The 22,949-nt window shown below is 43.6% G+C and overlaps 1 protein-coding gene across 4 annotated transcripts in view; it reads right to left on the bottom strand.

The window, feature by feature from the left end:
- Nucleotides 1-22,949, bottom strand: part of LOC139629061 (microtubule cross-linking factor 1) — a 70,388-nt gene that overhangs the window by 32,593 nt on the left and 14,846 nt on the right. For all 4 annotated transcript variants that reach the window (XR_011692900.1, XM_071491416.1, XM_071491414.1 and 1 more), the window contains exons 4-5: nt 4,812-4,871; nt 2,488-3,876 (exon numbers count right to left, since the gene is read on the bottom strand). Coding sequence is in view for 3 of the 4 variants with exons in the window: in XM_071491416.1 (XP_071347517.1) it covers nt 2,488-3,876; nt 4,812-4,871 (1,449 nt within the window). In the remaining variant the exon portion in view is untranslated. The remainder of the gene's footprint in view (nt 1-2,487; nt 3,877-4,811; nt 4,872-22,949) is intronic.

Raw genomic sequence — 22,949 nt, 5'->3', positions numbered from 1 at the left:
TGTTTGTTTTGTTCCATACGGCAGTCTGGCTGATTAGAAAAGAAATCCAAGATGTCTGCCTGATCATGCAGCACAGAGATAATGGACCTGCATTGGCAGAGTACACAGTATGTTGACATGTTGACTTATACTAAGCTGCAATAAAACAAGGACAGAAAGCAGGATGCCAGCCAGCGAGGTTCTTCCACAGGCAACTGACACAGCGCCATGCAACTCTGCTTTAGCCTCTTTTTTTTGTTGAACAGAGGTTATTTTAGTCGGTGCACACATTTTTATGGCTTGTTTCCTTGGCAACACTGTGGAGTAACCAGTCCCACGTGTTTCTGGGTGTGTGTGTGTGTGAGATGATATGTTGTGCAAACAACAGCTACACCATTTATGTGTCATAATGAGTCATACAAGTGATAGCATGGTGTAGCTCAGCTGTAAAGGGAAACAGATTTTACTTCATCATGCAACAATTTACTATGTCAAGAAACATTTTTGAATCAAGCCAAATGGAGGAAGCTGCCGTAACTCCTCAGTACTTACTCCATTCATACCAAGCACCCTTTCAAGCACCCTCCTAAGCACCCTTCCAGGCACCCTCCCCTGGCCCTGGCTGACTGGAAGCAGGGCGGCTGCAGACAGTGAGTGCAGGGAGAAGGAGGCAGGCAGGCAGGGCTGCTGGCTATGAGGGTGTGCATGGAGATGCAGATGTGAATGTGACAGCAGCAGGAAGCGATGGCGGTGGCGGTGGTTCAGGGGAGGGGTGGCGGTGGCGGTGGCAGTGGCAGTGGCAGTGGCGGTGGTGCCAATGTGGTAGAGCTGGGTGGCTCATGGTGGAGCGGGGGGCCTGATATGTCACCCTGTGCTGGCACTGGGCATCTGGGAGGAACTATGGAATCTCACAAACCCTATTTCCCGTTGAAGCTTTAAAGGATAGGTTCGGACTTTTTCATGTCAATCTAACCTCTCATGAGCTTCCCTGTTACTGGGTGACCAGTCCAACACTGGGTGAAATCTGCCTCACAATGACAGGAACATCGAAAGTTAGAAGGACTGTGTGTATTGATGCTGAAAACCAACATCAGAGCCTTGTGTTATCATTCGACTGGTCTACCACCCCAGTCACAATCCTCACCTGCTGCAGGACAACGCTACTGTAAGAGATGGTGGACAAAATCGACAGTGCTCACTCTGTGTAAAAATATAGTTTTAAGTTTAGCCAAAGCTAATATGAGGCTTCAGCAATCTGGGTTAGCCGAATCAAGTGGGTATCTTCATCCTGGGAGGACGTATCCCTCCATCACAACTCAGCAAAGAAACACTGTTTAGGGAAAAACACAGGGAATTTTGTACAAAAACACCTACTGAAGCCTCATATTAGTTTTGGCTAAAATTAAAGGAGCACCCCGATGGAAAATTGATGCCACAGAACCAAAGATACTGTCCTTTTTACATTATTCTTCCCTGCCAAAACCTGAAGCCTACATCCCCCAAAATGCACCTTGACGACCAACAGTTCAGTTAGAGATTCAGGTGTTACTGCTAGTGGCAGCTAGCAACTTTACGACTTCTTTCTAACTCCAGATGCTCATATTTCTTACATTTTCAAACTTCAGTTCACTCTGGAGTCACAAAAGACTTTTTCACATACATGTATGTAGTATTTCTCCCCAAGACCTGTAAACAAACTGTGTAAAATCTGTGCACTTTCCCTTCAAGAGCACATTTTTGCCCAGAACAAGCACTGTGGATTTTGTCCATCATTTCTTACAGTGGAGTCGCACTACATTGAGTATGCAGGATGGGACAGATTACAGTGACCCATTACTCTCTCAACATACATTTTGTATTAAGACAAACTTGAAAAAAATCCGAACCTATCCTTTAAGCCAACTTAATGAGATTCCCATTGACAGTGGATAGTGTGTGTGCGCTTCAGATGTATGGCGCTGCCACTTTCTTTAATTAGAGCCGATTTTTTTTGCGCACACTGCTGACTTAGGATCTCATTTAGTTTATTTTGGCTGTAAATGGTCTACTAATGACTGCACACTTAGGGCCATTTAAATCAAACCTAAATGAATTCTCACAATTACAAATACACCAGTGGGTTTGCTTGCTGCTATCTCTATATCTGGATTATGTCGAATACTTAACATAATTTTGCAAACAATTTCATTTTGCCAACTGCTGCTATAAAGCAATGAAGCCATCTGGCATGATGTTTTTCTTGTCTTCAGCCTTTCTTTCCTGTGGCATGAAATCATCTGGACGCCCAGGTGGGATGATTTTGCAGTTGAAGGCTCATCATTGTTTTTATGCAAGATTTTTCAAGAACATCCTGTTTGCAATGGCCAAAAGAAAAACTGAAGTATTGACTTGGTTAACTGGCTAACATGCCTTCTCTTTTCTCATATATATAAAAAAAACATCTAAATATAGAGATGTAACCTTGAAACCAGTAGAAAAGGTCACAGGTCGTCTATTCACTGCACTTACCTGGAAGTCGGTCACCAGGTCTCTTCCAAAGGTGCCGATGGGAGAGTCGCGGGACATGGAGGTGACTGTGGACAGGAAGCTGCTGGACTCTGTGAGGTTTGGCATGGGCGACAGATCATCTGTCCTTTCTCTCAGCCCCTCCCCAACATGGTCCAACTTCTCCATGAAGATGTGGAGCTCAGTGCGGAAAGCCTTCATGCGAGTGTTGATGGTGTCAAGGACCTGGGTGTCTGGTTTGGATCCAGACGCCGACCCTCCATCCAGGCTCTCTCCTGTGGTCACCAGCAGCCTGCCCTCAAAGACCAGGCTGTCAGTGTCTGTGATCAGTCGGTCAACCGTCTTCCCGAGCCGCTCTGCCTCCCGTTTCACGTTGCTGAACGACTCCCGCTCTTCCCGCCTGCGACTGGCCAGTTCGGTGGCGCTGAGCTCGCTGCCATCTGATGGTTTGATGCTTCCGAACCCTGAGGTGGTTGTTGTTTTCTCAAACATGTCTTCAGAGTCGCTCTCGCCTCCGATAGGGCCCTCTCTCTTGGGATGAAGAAGAAGAAGTCGCCCGGCCTCCTCGTCCTCAGCGGCTTCTCGCCGGCCTGCATCACTGTCTGCATCGCTGTCTCGAGGGCTGCCGGTGCGCAGGCCGAGGTGTGCGGCCAGGTCGCAGCGCTGGACGTTTGACATGAGGACACGGTTCTCGTACTGCAGCTTCATCACCTTTCCACTCAGCTCGTTGATCTGCATCCTGGCTGACTTGAGCTCCTCCATCATCATCCCACTACTGGAGCCATTTCCGTTCCCCCCGTTACCGGGTTTAAACAGTCCTCCATCACCACCTTCCTCGCCGACTGGTCCGGAGCTGCTGCTGGGGCCGAATTTGAAGCGATTGAGTTCAGATGTCAGCTGCCTGTTGTGGTCCTCAATCTCTGAGATGGAGCGGCGCAACAGCTCGGCCTCCTCCTCAACAAACTGGAGATGGCGACGTAGCTCACTGGCTGACTCCAGCGCGTCACCACCATATGGCGACGAGGGCATGCTGGAGAAGGGTTCCCGCCCGAAGCAGTCCCTTTCATACTGACACCGGATGTCATCGTTTTCTGCCCTCAGGCTGCGGTTCTCCACCTCCAGCTCCACAATCTTCCTGCCCAGGATGTTAGCCTCCTCCTCCACCAGCTTCAGCCGTAATCGCAGCTCAGCCTCTCGAGTGGTATGAGGGCCCCCGCCAGAGCATTCAGCCAGAGGAAGGGGACTGTCCACGTCCCCGTAAATGGACTTGTACTTTTGCAGCTCCTGCTCCAGTTCATCCTTCTCCCGACCCAGCTTCGCCATCTTTTTCCTCATCAGGCCGGACTCCTCCTTGGCAAACTGGAGTTGGCACCTGAGGTCTGCACTGTCCTCCTGTGTGGTAGAGATGAGAATGACACAATATAAAACTCAAACTAAAAAACTAAACTGCAGTAACAGATTTTTTGGCTGATGGGGGAAGTGGGAAGAAGGTGTGAATACAACACTGATATATCACCCTCTAAGCTGCTATTGTGAACCAGACATGTAGCAGTTATGGAGAAACATCACTATTCATTTGGAGAATTGAGTCTGGGAACCTGGAGAGTCTGTGGCTCTCAACTTTTTTAGCTCTGTTTCTGGTCTTTACCAGCCCCTGAGGAAAATATCTGGCCTCTCTTTGTTCACCAGCTCATCTCTAACTGTGTGTGTTTGCTGTTTGGCGCTGAGAAGGTGATGCACAGCAGGTTTTTAACTGAAAACATCTCCCTGCTGCAGCCAAAAATGACGTTATCAGAGCAGAGAGTGAATCAACACAGTAAAGCTTCGGGCCAGATAGCTTAAGAGAGAGCTGAAACTCGCCATGGAGCTTCTCGAGACCGAGCCGGGCTGCAGATTCAGATGATAACTCTCTGTAGGTGCATTGATACATGCAGCCCCTTTCACACTGCCACGTTTTCTACTCTCTCTTTCTCTCTCAACACTTTGACTTCCCCAGCCTGACTGTGGCTCTCAACCTCAAGCTCATTCATTCTCAGTGAAGTGGAAACTATTAAAAACAGGTCACGGATATAAAGTTAAAACAGGAGCAAATGGAGCATTCGCTGGAGACTATTTTCAGCCATGGATTAATACACATTTGGTGCTCTAGTGAGCATTTATTTCAGCAGGCTGATGTAAGTGGGTTTGAGTCAAGTGCTCACGTTGATTGTAATGAAGGAACACGTAACCAAGTACAACAGCAGTGTGTTTAGTCAGGACGCATCCTTCAACATAAAATATTCTCTGATACTGAAATGCAGAAGATTTTATGTTCAGATATTCTGTACCTGACTGGTGGACTTCTTCTCTTTAAATGCTTCCCGGCTTCCTCGTCTCCTCAGAGCAGTCTGTAAAAGAGCAAAGAGGAAGGATGTAAAACATGTAACTGAACACAGACACTTCACTGATCTTGACACATCAGTTCTCCTCCAACCATCGCTGCTGTTGCTGTTGCTGTTGCTGCGTGACGGAGAGGGAAAATTCAAAACACCAATTTTACGACGCACTGGTTAAAGCAATAAAAGAGGTTTGGTGAATCGAATAGTGAGGATCTCTGCAGTTTTGATATTTCCATACATCATAAAGCCAGAGTTTATACAAGCTTGTGCAATAACTGACAATTGGTGATAATAATAATAATCATAATCAGTAATAATAACTCACAGTAATGATGGCACCTCATGGAGGAGGCATTTACTCTGATACAAAGGGCAGATCACATGACATAATTACTGTCTGATTCCTGCACATAGTCGTGGTAACAGCCCGAATCAAAGGCCAACATCCGGCCACCATGTGATTTGTACGTTGTGAAGTAAATTCTGCTCAGCATTAAATTCAGAGAAACTTCTGAGCTCAGATGATGAGGATGCTCTGTCGTGCTTTTTGTTGTATGATGCAACAGGGCGCTTCAGATCCCATTGAGAGCTCGGTGTGACAGACGTCTTATCCCGGCTCAGATTCAGTGACACATGGCGCTTCCACAGCGCTCTGAGGGAAAGCATCTGCCCGTCCAGTGGGGAAATCTGTCCCGCAGCTAATACTACAGTCGGCATCGCACGCAAAGCCTGGATAAAAGATGGCCCTCTGCACTCCAGCTTATAGCCTCACCCACGATATGAAATCATTCATTTTTATCAAGTTTCTTATAACGTCAGCTGCAGAACCATAAGACAAGACAGACAAGCAGTGAGAAAAAAGGAGGGAGGAAATGAAGAGAGGAGAGAGGAGGAGTGAGAGAGGGGGAGAAGAAGAAATCCCCCTCTATAAGAGCAGAGTGCAGAGCTCCAGGAACAGATTGCTGCCCCGGCACAGTTATTTAAAGGTACTGATGATAAGTTAAGCCACAGCCAGGCTCCTTTCTAGGAAGCATAATTTGATATTAATATTTCCGATCTCAGACTTGCATCACATTTCACTGTAGCCATACTTCATGAGATTTCAAACAGGAAAATCCAGCAATATCAATTTCACTAAGGCTGTGACTAACGATTCTTTTCATTCGCGGATGATCTGTTGATTTTTTTAAGCAGTTTAATCAATAATAAACAACAATCAATAATTTTTTCACCCTAAACGTGTGATAGTGTCTCTACATTCTCGCTGTTAATTCAAAAAACAATATACAAAGTGATATAAAAAAAAAAAAATGTGTGTGATAAAAAAAACTCCATTTGTTTGTATTTCCCAGGGGCTGTGATTAGCTCTGGCTGAATAGAGAGGTGCTACACCTTAATCCCTCTCCTCTGCAAGGAGTCACACCTTAACTCACATCGGATCTCAACTTCCTCTAGAGTCTCAGCAGCTTTTCCAACTTCTTCTCTTTTGTCATTACAAAACATCAATCCAGGTAACACTGAGGTGCAAACTGACTTATTCAGGGAAACCTGGGATTCAATTTGTCCTTTTACCTTGCTGCCCTGTTCAGACCTGGTAGAGGTGGTATCCAGTGAGTATTTACAAAACTTCATTTGAAATGCTATTTTAAAAGGTGTCAAGATGTCTGTCTGATTCCTTTTCTTTAAACAATTGAAACATGAGATTCTAAGAAAACTTTATTGTTCCTTCTGCAGAAACAAATCCCGTCAAACCTCCAACTCACGCAAATGTCAATTCATCAACAACCTCTGTGAGACCTGTGTTGAGCAACACAAGGCCGACTTTCCCCGGCCTGAGGATGACCCAACAGTAGAGGATCATGCCAAGCCTCAGGACTTGAGAGATGCAGTGGACTCGACAACCACTGGAAACACTGTAGTAACTCACTCTGCAGCCAAGGAGCTTTCAGACTGAATGGACTGGTTGAACTCACAGACTGGGACGAGGTCCAGCTCAACACACCCTTGGTACAAAGAGTAAGAGTCAAAAAACCACTTTAAAAAAAAAGCCTAAATATAAATACACAAAATAAGTGGTTATGAAGGTATGTTGACGCACTGTGAGGCTATGCTACACGACCGTACAAAAAGAAATGCTATGGTCAGAGGAATCAGAAAACTGAGAACATCACAAGATTAAATTAGAAAAAAGTTTACAGCTAAAACTGCAAAGTTAAGCAGGGAAACAGCACCGTTGTTAGCAGAATCATCTTAGTCCATAAACAGCTGTCACCGATCTAAACTCTGAAGACTGCGAGTTGGTGTAACAAGTGTTGATGAAAGCGATGGTGGAAATGATTTTGAATCCTCATCTTTCATGGCTTTCAGACTGCCACTGTCCTGAATAAACATCATCCCCACTCAAACGCTTCTCTGATGTTGAACATGAAATCGCCACAGAAGAAGAGGAGAGCGACGTAGAACTGACCACTGCTCAGCTCAACCGTCGGATAATCATTTCGTGAAAAAGTGAATTTTGATCCTTGCTTGTTTTTATGTGATGATTCATAGTAGCCTGTCAATAAATAGGATTTTCTCAGAATTGAGTAACAATGTTGAGGTGCAATATGTATTTACAAAGTGTGTGCACCATAGAAATGTAAGTTTACTGTATCTGGTTTTACATAATTTGTTCTTTCAAGGATGAGTCAGCAGGACAATGGATTTTAACACTAATTATCTTCTTTTGTTTATTAAAAACCAACCATTCAAATCCCAGCTCATGCTTATGTCTAAACAGAATTTCAGACCTGCCTGCTGTGTAAGAATAACTTCACTGCACTGACAAATGTGCATGTTGTGTTCTTATTTTTGATTGTTATTTATTTTCTTTTTTATTACCTTCTATTTCATGTGTGAATCTTGTGTTTAGTATATGTTTGTAAACTGCTTCAGTAAAACCAATAAAGAGGTTTAATTCCAAAAAAAATAATATTGTCAAGCCAGATCTGTGTTTTTATTTGTGTATTTTATATTTGTGTTTGTGTATTGTTATTCATAATGTTTTTTTGTTTGCTTGTTTTTGTTTTATGTTACCTGCCTCAGGATTAAGGATGCAAATTAGCATTTTTGCTACAATACAGCATTTTTACATTGTGAATCTTATACTGGTGTTCATTGACATGCATTGTCCCTATCAAATTAAAAAACAAAACCAGGTCGCAGGGTACACCCTGGACAGGTCACCAGTCCATTGCAGGGCCAACACATTGAGACCAACAACCACACACACACACACACACACACACCTATGGGCAATTTAGAGTCACCAATCAACATAACGTGCATGTTCTTTGGACTGTGGGAGGAACCCGGAGAACCCCGGCCCGGGGTTCAAACCCAGAACCTTTTGCTTTGAGGTGACAGCGCTAACCACTGCACCACCACTGCCCCTGCACCCTTTATATCAACTCATAAAATTGTTTTATGTTGTCATAAAAGAACACTCACTGTGTGTATTTAAGGATTTCATTTGCATGTCTACATCATCAGCAGTTTTGTGGCGTTTTATTACCGGGACGATAAAGATGAGGACTTGATTTCTTCCTGTCAGGGAAGTTAGAGGGAGCAGAGCAGCACCTCTCTGTTCAGCTGTGCTTTGTAGTGTTGGATGCTGCTGGTCAGCTGTGGACTGGCTACTGCATTAGCATTTTATGAATATGAATGAACTGCTTGCTTGCCCCAAAGTGCCACTTGAGAAACGAAACAAATATTTTGAGTTAATTTGCATTTTTGTGAAGAACAGAATATTATTCATCAGTTTCAGCTGCTGCTGTTTTAGTAAACAATGTGCTTCTTCTGCTTCACTCTCATTTTCACTTGGTGCAAAGCAAACTCTTCACTGTACGAGCTCTGTTGCCAGCCAAAATAAGACCAGCAGACCAGCGTGAATCATTCATGGCCAGACGGCTGGAAAGTGTGAGGGTGAACCTGTTTTGCCCGGAGCAGGGACCGACTTTGACTCAGTCGCTGGCTCTGTGACAGGAAGAGAGCGCCTACTTAGAAACGGCACCAAAACATGAACATAACCAAACTGTGGGCAGTGAGAGCTACAGAAAGAGCGTCTTTCACCTTGGAATTTTCTGATGATGAGGTTTCTGCAGCACTCAAACAGATTTACTGACATAGATCTCCAGTTGCTAATGTGTGATCAGTCTTTTCCACATTTCTGTAGAAAACTCTGGATTTCTGACACAGAGGAGCTTCAGGCTTCTTCCTTCCCTCTTTTTGCCTTCACAGTGTTTAAAGTCTCTGTGTCAGATCCAAACTCAACCTCTGCACTCAAACAGATCACTCTGCTTTGAGCTGAATGCAGTTTTCTGGGGCAACCCTTGCCTGGTAGATATTAAAACTCATCGTTACATGATGAGTCTGACATGTTTTTTTAATCCAGTTACAGCACAAACTGACTGGTTTTCCCCTCAAAGTAAAGTAAACAGATTTGTTTATCCTCATATTTAACTTGTCAAATTCAGATTTTCGATCTTCCACGAAGTTACGTGTCAAAGTAACTGAGAGCGATGTCACGTCGCTGTTGTTTGCCTTTTGCAAACTGCACCACTGCTCGTCTTTTCCCATAATCCCTCCACCTCTAACCCACCTCAACCGCAGGAATCCTCTCCAAGGCTACAACTGCTTTAACTTGATCATGTAATTCATTGTTTACTCTCGTTATTCACAGCTACATCAGACATGTGAATCCACACACGTCCCAGCTCAATCCCGGCCCCTCCCTCTCCCTCCCCCCCAGTCCAGTATCTCCAACACCAGTCAAGGTTTAATTCCCAGCTCTGGTGACAGAGCTAATCTCCCCGGGGAGACAGCGGATTAGACGACATCTTGTGCAAAGCTCCTCTGAACCCCAGACCGCCACAACCAGGGATCCCTGCTGACTGTGTACAGAAGTCAGTCAGAGGCTCAGACAGACAACAACAGTGTGATCACAGAGTAAAGGAATTGAAAGACCAATCAAATAATTTGTCCATTAACCTGCAAATACAACTGTGCAAATTCACCTGCAAATGCTGGTTAGCGCTGATCCAAAAAGGCCTCTAAATATTTGTTTGGTAATTATTTTGATTCAATATGTTAAAAAATATATACTGACACATTTTCTGGTCTTTTTCTGGTTAATGAATATTATTTTAACTTCAGCATCTCATAAAATGCTGTAGAAATTTAAAGTTAATGCATATTTTGATATTTTGATTTACACTGCCTTGACATTTAAACCGTCTTACGAAAACAAATCAAATGAACAAAACACATTGTGCAACAAAGAGAAAACAGAAAAAGGGGTGAGGAAGCGTTGGGGGAGAAAAATGGAAGCGAAAGGCAGAATATGAATAGATCAAATGTGAACAGTGTCAACGAGCATGAAATAGAATAAATAACCTTGTTGCATTAATAAAGACATTTCATGATGAGTGTTTGTGTCTGAAAGTTGTCAAGCTGTTTAACGATGCCTTCGAGTGGGAAGTCACCTTCTTTAATGTTGTTATTAATGACATGATATTTACCCTTCACTTATATTCTGAAAACAAGCAAAATCAGTTTGATTGGAAATACAATAAGGACATATCTATTGTTATTGCCAGTCACTGAGTCACAGTGCTGCCAACACTTAAACTGCTTTAATAGCCAACACATCGTGTACTCTGAGCCCTGTGACCAGTGACAGAAATCTTCCTGAATGTAAGCGTAGATGAGAGAGAGGACGTATGTTTTAGTGGGGGAACCCACAATCCTACTCGCTCTGTACAGGACCAATGAGATTAGCATTTTACAAAGCAAGGTCACACAAACAGTGCAACGGGAGATGCAGAAGTGCAGCGGAGAGGTCGTAACTGTGGGTCACAGGTTTTATCCCTGTAGCAGATGGTGCCTCTCTGAGGCGAAGCACCTTCAAGCTTAACACTAAACCTCGGCCTCCTGAGTCACCACCGCTCTCGGGCGTCGCCCTTTGGCACCTGCTGCGTGGTGAGATAAAAGCAGTACGTGTGTGTGACAGTGCTATTGTTTGTCCTTTTTTTCTCCTTCCTTTTCCCCACATATATCATCCTTTTTTTTCTCTCCACACATTCTTCCTCCTTGTCAAAACCTGGCGCCTACATCTCCCACAATGCAACTCAAGTGTCCACAGTCCAGGTTGGATATTTGTGCGTGTCGTACTCCCCAACACCTGTTAACAGATTTCCCCTTTAAGAGTTACCTGATATCAGGGATCAATATTGCAACATTAACAAGAGTTTTTTTTTAAATTTTTTTTTATATATATTTGTATTTAATATTATAATAAAGCAGAGCTTTTTTGCATTTTTGCATAAAACTATTTGTTAGTTTAATTTCATTTGCTTGTTATGATTCATTTAGACGTCAGAATGTCATCATGTTACAAGATATGAACTGATATTGAGTTGCTGTCAAAAATGCTGAATCCATTTATATATCCAATAAATATTAACACAATACTTTTGATATCTGTCATTTCAGTCACTTATGAAGCAGAAATGCTAAAAATTGCTCTTTGTGGTTGCAGTTTTTTTATCACTGTAAATTAAACATCTGTGGGTTTTTAAAAGAAACTGTCACCATCTTAGTGTGATTGCATTTCTTCCACTTAAACACCCAAATGCACTCATGCACACGCAGACACACACTTGCATCTCTCCTCGTCATCATTTGAACGCGCTGCTCTCTCACGCCTGTTTGCCTGCGTTCGGAGCAGGCAGTCATGCAGTCAGGCTGGCAGGCTGCTCCAGCTGGTGTCAGAGCTGGCTGTAGTACTGGTGTGGCTGGTTTTACTCCCCTGGGCATCTGCCAGCCTGCGGGATTAGCAGATTGTAGTTACACAGTCGTTACCCTGCTGGGACCGAGTGAAGCAGGCGCTGTGGGCCCTCACTCACTCACTCACTCACTCACTCACTCACTCACTCACTCACTCGTCACCCGTGAAGGACATGTGAAATGTAGGGGACGGCTAATGGAAGTGTGTGTGTGCTCACTAATGTGTTGTCCCGTCCCTCTGAGGACCGGCTGGACTTCAGACCATCGAAATGAGGTCATGTCGCCACTAAAAACACCTTCAAAGCCCTAAATTTTAAGGTGAGGATTAAAGTTGAAGGTTAAAATGAGAGTGAGGATCTGATAATGTTTAAATGTTTGGCTTTAAAATGAAGGTTGGACTTAGGAGAAGGTTTATGACAGGATAAGGATCCCGTGTCAGCATTTCATGGCGAAGATTTAGATCAGTTTGTAGTTTAGGGGTAAGGCAGTGTTCTCACCCAAAACAGCACTGCATTAGAAAAGAAGCGCGAGGAGGGTTTTATCATCTCGTCTCCAGTCTGAGTCCAGTCGAGGACTTGTTGTACAGAATGTCACTCGTCTCTTTCTCCTGCAAAGCTGCAACGTGGGAAAACTAAACTATTTGCATGTGTTTTTTTTAACTGCAGCGTGCTGAGCTTCAGGGCCGTCGTATATTTGATTTGCCAACCAAGTGCACAGCTGGATAATGTTGTCATGTTGTCTTATGATAACAAGATGCGACAGTGGTTGAGCCGGGTTAATTTTTTTGCCTATTCCCTCCTCTGCACTGATGCAGCAGCCTCACTGAAAGAGTGTGTTTATGTTCAACAGCTGCTTCCAGCTTCGCCCTACTCTCCGCTACAACCAGTGAAGTGTCAGAAGCTGCCATCACGGTGTGTGTTCCTAGGTGTGTTCTGTCAGCCATTAGTGTCAGTCCGAGCCTCAGGGGACTCATCAAGAGATGAGTAAAAGAAAATCGCTCGATAGGTAACATTTGCACAGCGAAGCTCTGAGACTGAAGGAAAACACACTGTACTGCTGCTGCAGCCTCTCTACATAATCTTGGAAAAACTGGTGCGCTCACAAGGGAGCAGGAGAATACTGTGTACTCTGACACGCCTGTTTGCGTAAGACACTGAGGCATTTTTTGGAACAAGTGCCAGATGACATCGTACAGTGACATCACCAAAGAAAAAAATCCCAAAGGGGAGGGAGGGAAAAAAAAAACCCAACATATTTTGGGGGTGGAGGATGTGTAAGAATGGGAACACAGCAAGTGTATTTTCAGCAGCATCTGTACTCAACAGCTTGGCCTATTTACGATTTCACTCAAAGACCATATTACAGTGCAGAGGGTGGCGTCTGGCTCTGGTAATGGGATTTAACAGGAAGTGTGGTGTGACCAGCGAAAAGGGGGCGGATTGGAGGGGTGGGGGTGGGTTGTTGGTGGAGGACTAAGGGGAGTGGAGCACAAAAGGAGCTGCGATGGCCACTGGATGCAGATAAACCCCCTCTCAACCCTGACAGAGGAGCCTGAGACTCCAGCACAACAGAATAAATATCGCTCACCCGGGGGGAGAGCTCGGGGAGATAAGTCGCTGTGAAATGTTTAGAGGCAGATTATATTAGTGAGATCTGGATGAATGAGCCCTCAATCTGGACTCTAATCCGTTTCAATAAATTAATTAATACAGCGCACACACACGCTTGACTGGATGCATATAAGTGTCAAACCCTCTCTTTGAATCATTTAATTTAATTTTCCCTCCATCCAAGGACACGTTCTGATGTATGCAAGCGTTTTTCTTTTAAAGCTGCTGCTGCAACATGATTTACAGCGCTGTGTTATTTTTATAAGGACGATCAATCTTTGGCTTGTAGCACCTGCAGAGGTCTAAATATACTACAACTGGATATGCTCCACCAGCCAAATATGAACCAGGCAACCCACTGAAATTCAATTTGCTGCTGAAAACGGAGCACTGACCTCCAGGCTGGCTGCAGCGAAGCTACCGCTGCTGCATATTTCAAAAAAAGCCCTAAACCAATCAAAGCTGACTGAATTAGAGTAATCCAGTAGAGTGCGCTGCTCAGATAATGTGCACACACGCATGTTTGCGTGTACACGGCTGTATATCTGCAGGCATCAGTCTCCCACATGTGGGTGTGTGTGTTTTTGCGCATTTGTCAATGTATCCCGATGCATGTGTGAACGAGGCATTTGTGGGTCCAAGCATCACTGTCGGTGCGAGCACATACGGTATTTGGCGGTGAGACAGGCAGCAGCATGCAGCACTCTGAGGTCATCCCAATGTCAGGCCATCCCCAGCGGATGTGAGCATCTTGTAAACAGACTCTGGCCTCTCTATGGCTCCTGCTTCTAGACATCAATAGCTGTCCCGCGATTGCTCTCCGCCCCTGTGGTGGATGTGAAACCCTGGATGCAGGAGCTGAGCTCTGCAGAGGATGCCAGGCACCTGACTGACTGCACAGCAAGCTTAGTCATAAGGTTTATACATGTGTTCTGCACTTATCAATATCTTTATATTAATAATGGATCAAATGACTGTGTGTGATGTGAAAGGGGTTGCTTTTCGGGCAGTTCCTCTCAGTTCTTCTTCTACTTACATCTTTCAGCTCATTGTTTCATGATGCTTTTGTGATGGAGAAATGAACATTTGATTTACGAAGTGAGGTTTGAGAGCTGCTGCAAATCCTGGATTGATTATGCGTCACCATTTAGATTTTAAGGAAACCAATAAATTCCCTTTAGCTCTCAAGCTGCCTTAGTATCATTGTCTGTTCCGATTTATTTCCCTCTTCCTTAAATTAAGGTAAAAATAAGCTCATTCATTCATTATCCACACCACTCATCCTTATAAGGTCGTGGGGGGCTGGAGCCAATCCTAGCTGACATTTATTTATTTATTTGTATATTTTTTCCTTCTTTTATCTGTCTGCTCTTCCTCTCTTTTCTTGTAATGTTATTTTTATCCAATTGTTTTTTACACACATACACCCAATGTGTAGATGGGTGTGCATAAGTGCAAATGTCAAAAACAGGAATGTGGTGGGAACAACTGGTTATGCTGTATAACAAGCACAACTGTACCTTTGCTCCAAATAAAAACCAAAATAAGCAATAAAGATGTTTCTTGGTTTCAGGTCCGTCTTCCACGTTTGCAGCTGTATGTTATAGTCATATAATATGGGAAATGCTCGATCCATATCATTGCAGAAATCTAATTAACTGATTATTGGATTAAGGAACATCTGTCAACTGTATTTCACACAAATCGAATTATACATTTTCATGTTTTCAAACTAAGAGGAAAAACAACCTAAGAAGCATATTTGCATTGTAAAATACTTGTTACCGCTTTTGCAATTAACCTGTGGAAATAAAGGCAGGTGAGTTATGCGAGGTGTCAACAGTGCTTCTATTCTTGGTTCCCCACTAGAGACTTTAGGTCCTACAGCAGCCGATAGATCGAGAAAACAGTAATTCTCTCAGGAATCGACACTGGTAGCTATAGAGACCTACGCTGACAAGCACAGGTTATATATCCTCCCATACAGCAGCATGAGCGCAGTATGCCTGCCTCTGTGTGTGTGTGTATAAATGAGTGTTTGTGTACGTGCGTGTCTGCGGGAGGTCGCGTGTGAGCAGCGGAGGGTCACTCCCATACTGTTCCTCTTCACTAAGCCAGCCCTGACCTCAGTCTGAGACCCAACATGCATTAAGAGCAGCACAATAGAGCTTTTATGGGGCGTGTCACTCCGCTTTCACTCATGCTTTACAAATCTCCCTGAACAACCCGACAGCCTGGCACGCTGCGTGCAGAAAACACGACGCCGCGCTGCCAACTGGCACAAACCAAAGACACAAGGTTGAGACCACTTTTAGGTGAAACAAGAAATTCCCCAGGAGTTTTTCTTCTAATCCCTTGTACAGTACAGAGCAATGTTGTTGTTTCATGCTGATTTTATATAAACAACAGGAGTCGGTAATTAACTGCTAATAATAACATTTCCTAATGAGACGATAAAGGCTAAACTACTTAGCGAATTCAAAGAAGTGGGTGTTAGAGTGGCTACAAAGTGTGTTCCTCCACAATGAGTCAGATGACACAACATCAGCTTTGTGATAAGTCACTGTGTGTGCATGTGTGTGTATGTGCATGTTGTGTGTGTGCACTTGCTGGCAAACTGGTTCTCGCGCGCCTCGAGCGTGTAATGCTGAATCTGCAGATCCCACAGTGAGAAGGCAGCAGGAGAGAGAGGAGAGCGTTCACCTCAGTGAACACTTCCCTTCGCAGCTTCACCTTCTCTGAAATGTATAATTACAACCAGCTCCACCTCAGGGTCCCTTCATGACACCCAGCCTGGCCACATTCATTCCTATTCTGTCATTTTTAGCGTGTCTTACAGTGCATAAAGCAGCAGTATTGGCTGCATATTCATGTATCAGCATCAGTAACCAGTGACACAGAGTTCTGCTTTAGCAATATATTTGGGAGCAGTTATTTAATCCCAATATATCTGGCATTAAATAAAGTAAGGAGAGAGGCAGCGAGGGTTGTGTGTTATCTTCGTCAAGATAAGAGCATATTAAACCAGACAGAGGCAGATAAGAAGGAGGCCATGTAGAGTCCTCTTGTATAGTATCGGGCTCCTGGGGTGTATGATCTGTAAACACAACTGAGTCTACACCAAAAAAGATATGTGTGATAAGCAGCTGTTTCTATGGATACTGCCCTGACACTAATATTTCAGTCAAATCTTTTGGGAATAAGACAATGAGACAAAATATAAGAAATATGCAGGATGTATTTGGTTGAAATTCTAATCATATTATGTATAAAGAAAAAAGGTTATTTAGCAGCCTGTCATATCTTCAGGTAATTAAGTGATGGGCTTACTGATCACCCTCTGTAACGAGCTGTAATTTCCTGTTGTTTTGTCAGTGCAGTGGACGAGTACAATATATATTTTCTACAAATTTAATGAATGTTTTATTATATCATTACTATTATATAACTTTTTTGTTTTTGTTTTCTATATTTGTTGTTGAGGATAAAAAAGCAATGCTGTGAGTTTGATAAATAACTTATTATTAACATAGTTTTTTATTATATAGAAGATGTATGTAAAAGTAATTAAAAGGTTATTTTGAATGATGATAATATCAAAACCCTCTGACTTTTATTTATTTAGATTTTCCCTTTGGATATTCTTTGCGAATTATAATCTAAACTAGTGGTACCCACTGATTTTTACCTGCGTACCACTTAAAATAAAGCACTGTCGACTGGTGACCTTTTGTCCGATTTCACAAATTCTGGATTTTCATTCTCCGATTTACAAATTCTGAGTCCTGAAGAAGTAAAAGTGTCCAGTTTTCACAAGAAAAAAGAAAAACTTTGATAAAAAAAACAGAAGAAATACAGTATCACAGACCTGTTTTATCTTCTTTTCTAGTCCACAAATTACATTGAGACCCCTCAGGTTCATCTTGTGCCCTTTAGAGGACTCCTGACCCTCAGGTTGGGAACCAAAAGGAAAACCTGTATTAATTAAATACAAATACAAAATACTACATCATCTCCAGAGAGTCAGACACTACACTGGTCGGTTGCCGTGTGAACAGTCGTAAAACCAGGAAATCTTCTCACAGTAATTAATGACCCATTGCCTGGCTGGGCTGTCCATCACTGGCTGCCATGGTAACAGATGGTTTGAGATGGACAAATCGAAAAATCTGACCTGGAAATAGAAAGACCGAGACGAGGAACAGAGCCTCTGTAACAGAGAACTGAATCATTGATTTAACATCACAGGTACATTTTAAACTTAAAAAAATTGACTTTTACTCGACAGTTACTGTTGGTAATGTTCTTGACTCTCAGTGACAGGCGACTGCAGATGGATCCTGCTTGTACTCTTATGAATCATTTCTGAACTGCTTGCAATATGTGGTCTCATAAAACACTGTGGCTTGTAAGAGCAAACTGGCAGACTGGATGCAGCCATGATAAACAGTGAGCTGCTGTGGGCCTGATTTAGCCCCCTCGCTCATGTGGAGGGTTGACAAGTGCGGCCCCCGCCCGAGGCTCTGTGAGGGAGCTGGTGGTGGAGTCAAACAGGGAGACAGGTCCTGGACTGCTAGGGGCCAGAAGGGGGAGGTGGTGATTGATATTTCTGTTATAAAAGGGACATGAGGAGACGGTCGGGCAGGATGAACCCACATCAGTGAACAAGAACAGTTTGAAAACCCTGAATCCAGCCCTGAGACCTTTTCCAAACTGCTCTTATTATTTTGTTATAGTGTGTTTTTGTGTTGCATGGCTAAAGTTTTCTGTAACGTGACAATGTGGACAGTGTGCTCTTGTCAGCCACTCTATTTAAAATACCATTTGTACTAAATACCTTGTGAAAAACAGACAGTTTAAACTGTTGAATGTGGACTAATAGAGATATTTCTGAATTTAAGTTTTTGAATTGGGCAGCAAAGTATTGTAAAATGTTAAAACTGAATTTAACTGTTTCCATGGTTACATGGCCACGAAGGGATGGAAAAGCATTTGCAGCAGCTTTTTAAACATAGGTTGTAAATAAAGATGGGCGTAGCCTCCGTGACGTCGTTCATAGGTTTCTGAAGTGGTTTTAAAGCTCGGAGTGGGCTGCTCCACTGCCGCCATCTGACTCCGCCTCTAACTCCCAGCTAATCCAAATATGGGCAAAGAGGTTTGGTGTGTTGGGTTTGTGGAAAGCATACTTTCCCTTACCTGTCACTCAAAGCATCACGCCTTAATAAAACTTAAACAGGTGGGTTATATAAAAAAGGTCACCGCTTGGTTTTACACCACCAACGGAAACCAAGAGAAAATTATTCACTTATCAAAATAATTGCAGATTATTTTTCAGTCAATCAACTGTCAACTAATTGATTAATCGACTAATCAACTGACTGAAAACAAGACTCCTTTGTACAAAAAGTGTGGCGTTGTTATTCATTTCACTGGAATGCTGCAAGTACAACATAACAATAAAGTGTGGGAGGCAACAACAGCCTCAAGGTTAGAAAAGTATTTGTTTTGAGATCAACTCTGAAAATGAGAGCGATGAATGAGCCCTTGGTGAAGCCAGGAGACTGTAGTGGGCAGGTCCCAGGTGGGGATGTGCGTAAATGTTGCAATGAGCTGCAGGATGGTGCTTTAAAAAGAGCATGCAGCCTCAGCAGAAGCCGTCACCCCCCCGGGGGAGACACAGGTGACCAAAAGAGGCCAATATATCTGAAACGCATTTACTCTGCTGCTCTGTCTGGAGGTCATCTGAAGCAGTCTAAAAAGCCTGCGCTCTCAATGACAGCTCACACCCATGAGTCTAAAAGGAGGCTATTAAAAAAAAAAAAAAAAAAACAGAAGAAAAAAAATCAATGTGTCATAGGAGCCGTCCCATTTGTGGAGCAACACTAACAGCTATAAATGACACTGTGGCTCAGACAGGCCAGGAGGAGGGAAGAGCTGCCGTGTCATCTGCCTGCAAAACTCCTCAGCAGGTCCGCCGAGTATTCTGGGATGACGGGCTGGCGGCATGCCAGTCGTGTGTAATGTGCAGCGATAAGAGAGAGAGAGAGAGGGAGCCATGTGGGGAGGGCAGGGAAGGCAAATGTCGCTCTGCACTCATCATGTGCAGAGGAGACGGATAAGATGGGAGAGCTACACTCGACCACAGCCCCCGGGCGAAATAATGCTGACGAATCACAAATGGAAAGAGATACTGCATTTCCCATACTGTTCCTGCCGCAACAAATATCACCGGCTCAGACACGGAAAGAACCGAGAATCATCTCTTTTTTTTTTTTTTTTTTTTTGACGAAACCTGTCTTGAACCAGTTGGTCCTGCCGAGATTACGAATTCCTCTTTTATAGGAGACTTAAAGGATAAAGCTGGTGTCATTTCATCTTTACATTCATTCAATTATCCAAACAGACACACACACGAATCCCTTTGTCTGTTTGTTTCTGTAGACTGATCCTATGAAAAGACCAAAACCAATACTAAATTTCACTGTTCATTTAAAATTCTAACTATCACTCGAACGCGTAGAAAAGGAGACATTAAACCAGTCTGATGGAGTCTGTGTGGTTGCTGGTTTGCTGCCTCTTGACGTTTCTTAGCTGATCCATTCAACAAGGATTGATTTTCAGCCTTTTTCCTCAGTTTTGGCAGGAAGCGTTTACCTGAGCAACAGGGTGTGGTGACGTTATTAACAAGTGAGCTACAGGGAGCGTTTTTAACAACAGAAGCATCTTCATCTGCCTATTTCTCTTTATTTGTGACTTAAACATGATGATATATAAAAATGACCTAGGAAATGAAATTCTACAGAGGGGAGCATTAACAGATCATGAGCTCAGTAAGGAGCAGTCCTCACGTCTTTGAGGGAAGAGGTGACAGGAAATGAATAGAGAGAAAGGACGGGTGCAACGTTAGAATTTAGGAATATCTCATAGAAGGAACAGGGGGTTTGTCAGGGCGTCCTGTGCATTGGTGATGTAGACGCAGGAAAATACGTCTCATCAAATCAAATCTCCAGTGATACAATGAAAAACACAACAAGTTTCTTTAGTCTCTGCTATGACTGATTGTTTCTGTAAACAACCTCAAGATGGCTGCGGGGCTTTAATTAGAGCCTTTATCAGCAGCTTATTGTCCTTCAGCCCATGATAATCATCGGTCACGATAGCGAGGGACTGCAGCCACTTCTAACATCCTCTGCTATTCATGATTAGCATGAGCCAAGCTGTTTTACAAGAGCCTGGGTTTTCACTCTGTGACCATTAAGTACGGGTTTATTGTAATAAGAGCTTAATGAATAATAATAATCCTATGATCACAGACTTGTATCAGAGATCTCTAGCCAAGTTTCCTCTGCTCACTAATGGGAACCAGACAACAGATTCTCGTTATCCTCATTTGTGACTGGAGCCTGGATGGGAGGGGGGGGGGGGCACGGTGTGGGATGGGGGATGAGGGTTAAAAAGGGGAGTAGAAGTGGACGGCGGGGCTGCCCAGCTGGCCGATAATGAGGTCGTCTTCACCCCCGCGCCACTTTCCGCCACTCAGGATTTCACTGTCCCCTTGTGTGTGTCAAATGGCTCACAATAGGTTTGGTAATAAGCAGGAGGGGCCTTCCCCTCTGCACACATGCCGTCTTTGTGGCTTGAAAAGGGTGGGAGGGGAGCCAATAAAGGAGGAAAGTGAGATTTGAAATATTGCGTTATTATCGGATCCCAACAGACAAGCGAGCTGCCACGGAGTATTGTAAAAGATAACGAAATCTGAGCTCAGGTGGCAGCAGAGGCCCACAGCAATCTAGAGAATCCTGAGACTTGTTGTGAACCCAGAGGGGGGTCCACATCGGGGGGGGGGGGTTGTGCTTGTACAGCAGGTGCCACAGCTACCAGCTAAAGTGGATTTTCTGGAGCTGTGAAACTTTTTATTTATTTATCTTTTTTTTTTTTACATGAGCTGGAGCATCAGCTTCTCTCACGGCTCCTAGAACTCATGTTTATTACACTGTTTTACGTTGTGGTGGCAACACCAGAAACCAGGTTTGGAATCCATAGGCCAGTCTGTGGTTACTTTTATGCAATAAAAGCAATTTGGTTTTTTAATGGATTGAAGGAAGCTTCGCCCATCGTTGTGTTTACATGACAAGAGGTTATAATTCTCCCTCTGAGCAGCGCTACACCTTCAGGGCAGAATGGAGGCTACAGTGAGTCGCTATCGGAAAGTGAGGAGACAGGCTGCGGCTAGCTGGTTAGCATGCTAACTTTAGTGGAAGGAGAAGACGTGATAGAGACGAGAGTTAACAGACAGCTCCTGTCTACAGAGCGACCTCTGGGTGTGCACCATCCACCATAACTCCATCACACAAACTGATCTCCCTTCTCAGCCGCCGTGTGTGTGGTTCCCTGGCGGTGGAACAATCAGAACGGGGGCATCCACCTCCTCTCCTAACACCTCTAACACCCTAACATGCCTAACTGGCACTTACCATCCACTTTCCGTGCATTTCTTTACCTGATCTCCTGGCACTTTACTTTATTGAATAGATTTTGTACTCACTTCAAGGTCTCCTAATGCACTGGAGCTTTAGTGTTGTCCTTCACCTGTAAGTTGCTTTGGATAAAAGCATCTGCTAAATGAGTAAATGAAAATAATCATTGATATTTTCCCACAGATTTTTGTTTTTGTTACTCAAATCTTTTATTTTAGACGGATGAATGGTCTGATTTTATAACATATGCATACAGAATGAAGCGCGTGGAGCCGTTGAAAGTCACTCAGCCATTGTGTCAGTTTCTGTGTGAAATGAGAGCCACTGAGAGCAAGCAGAGGAGGTGGAAGCCTGAAGGATGAGACTCAGTAAGATGTCACAGCTTTTGATGAAGTCTTGCCTTGGAGTGTAACAAGCTGTGTAGGCAAATCTGTCTTTATTGCTGAAGTCATCATTTAATCATGACTGTTTGCATGCAACATACAACCCCAGAGAAATGAGACTGCCAGCTTCTGTCTGCCCCCCCCCCCCCCCCCTTCTTCTTTTCTTCTACAACAAGCACACCTCACTTCAAACGAGAGAAACTAACTTGTCTATAGGTTTCCGCAATAATGCTCAAACACATGCTGCTGCATCTGCTTTATGGAGGAAATACTCAGGGGGTTTTGCTCACGCAGCCTCCAAGACCAGTATATTGCCCAAAATAGAGCACTCTGAATATGACAGCGGACGCAGAGGGATACTGCAAGCTTGACCAGGCACAGCCCTGTACTTTATCACCGAGCTTATTGTGCTCTTGAAGTTAAAAGCATCGTCAGTTGTAGCAAAACACAATTCTTACAAGATAAAATCTATATTTTATAATCTAAGATAATGTGACCACTTCTACATGAAAGGTGATGCTCATAATTTTGATCCAGTATCATCAACAACAGGCAAAAAAAAAGGTCTAAAATCCAACTGTCCCTACCTCCCCCAGACAGATAAAGGAGAGAACTCCAGGGCTTCACAAATCCAATTAAAGCAAAATGTTGCTCTGATTTGTAAAAAGGCAACTGTTTGCTAACAAGTCCACCATTTCAAATTAAAAGGTGCTACTATACCGAACCAGTGTTGTGTTTACAGCTTATTTCTGGTCCCCAGTGGCCAAAAAAAATCTGTTGCCAGCTTTCAGT

This window comes from Trachinotus anak, unplaced genomic scaffold, assembly GCF_046630095.1.
Source record: "Trachinotus anak isolate AG129_WGS33_773 ecotype Australia unplaced genomic scaffold, CSIRO_AGI_Tana_v1 ptg000012l, whole genome shotgun sequence".
NCBI lineage: Eukaryota > Metazoa > Chordata > Actinopteri > Carangiformes > Carangidae > Trachinotus > Trachinotus anak.
The sequence above is the reverse complement of the archived record's forward strand: the minus strand, read 5'-3'. Positions and strand labels throughout refer to the sequence as shown.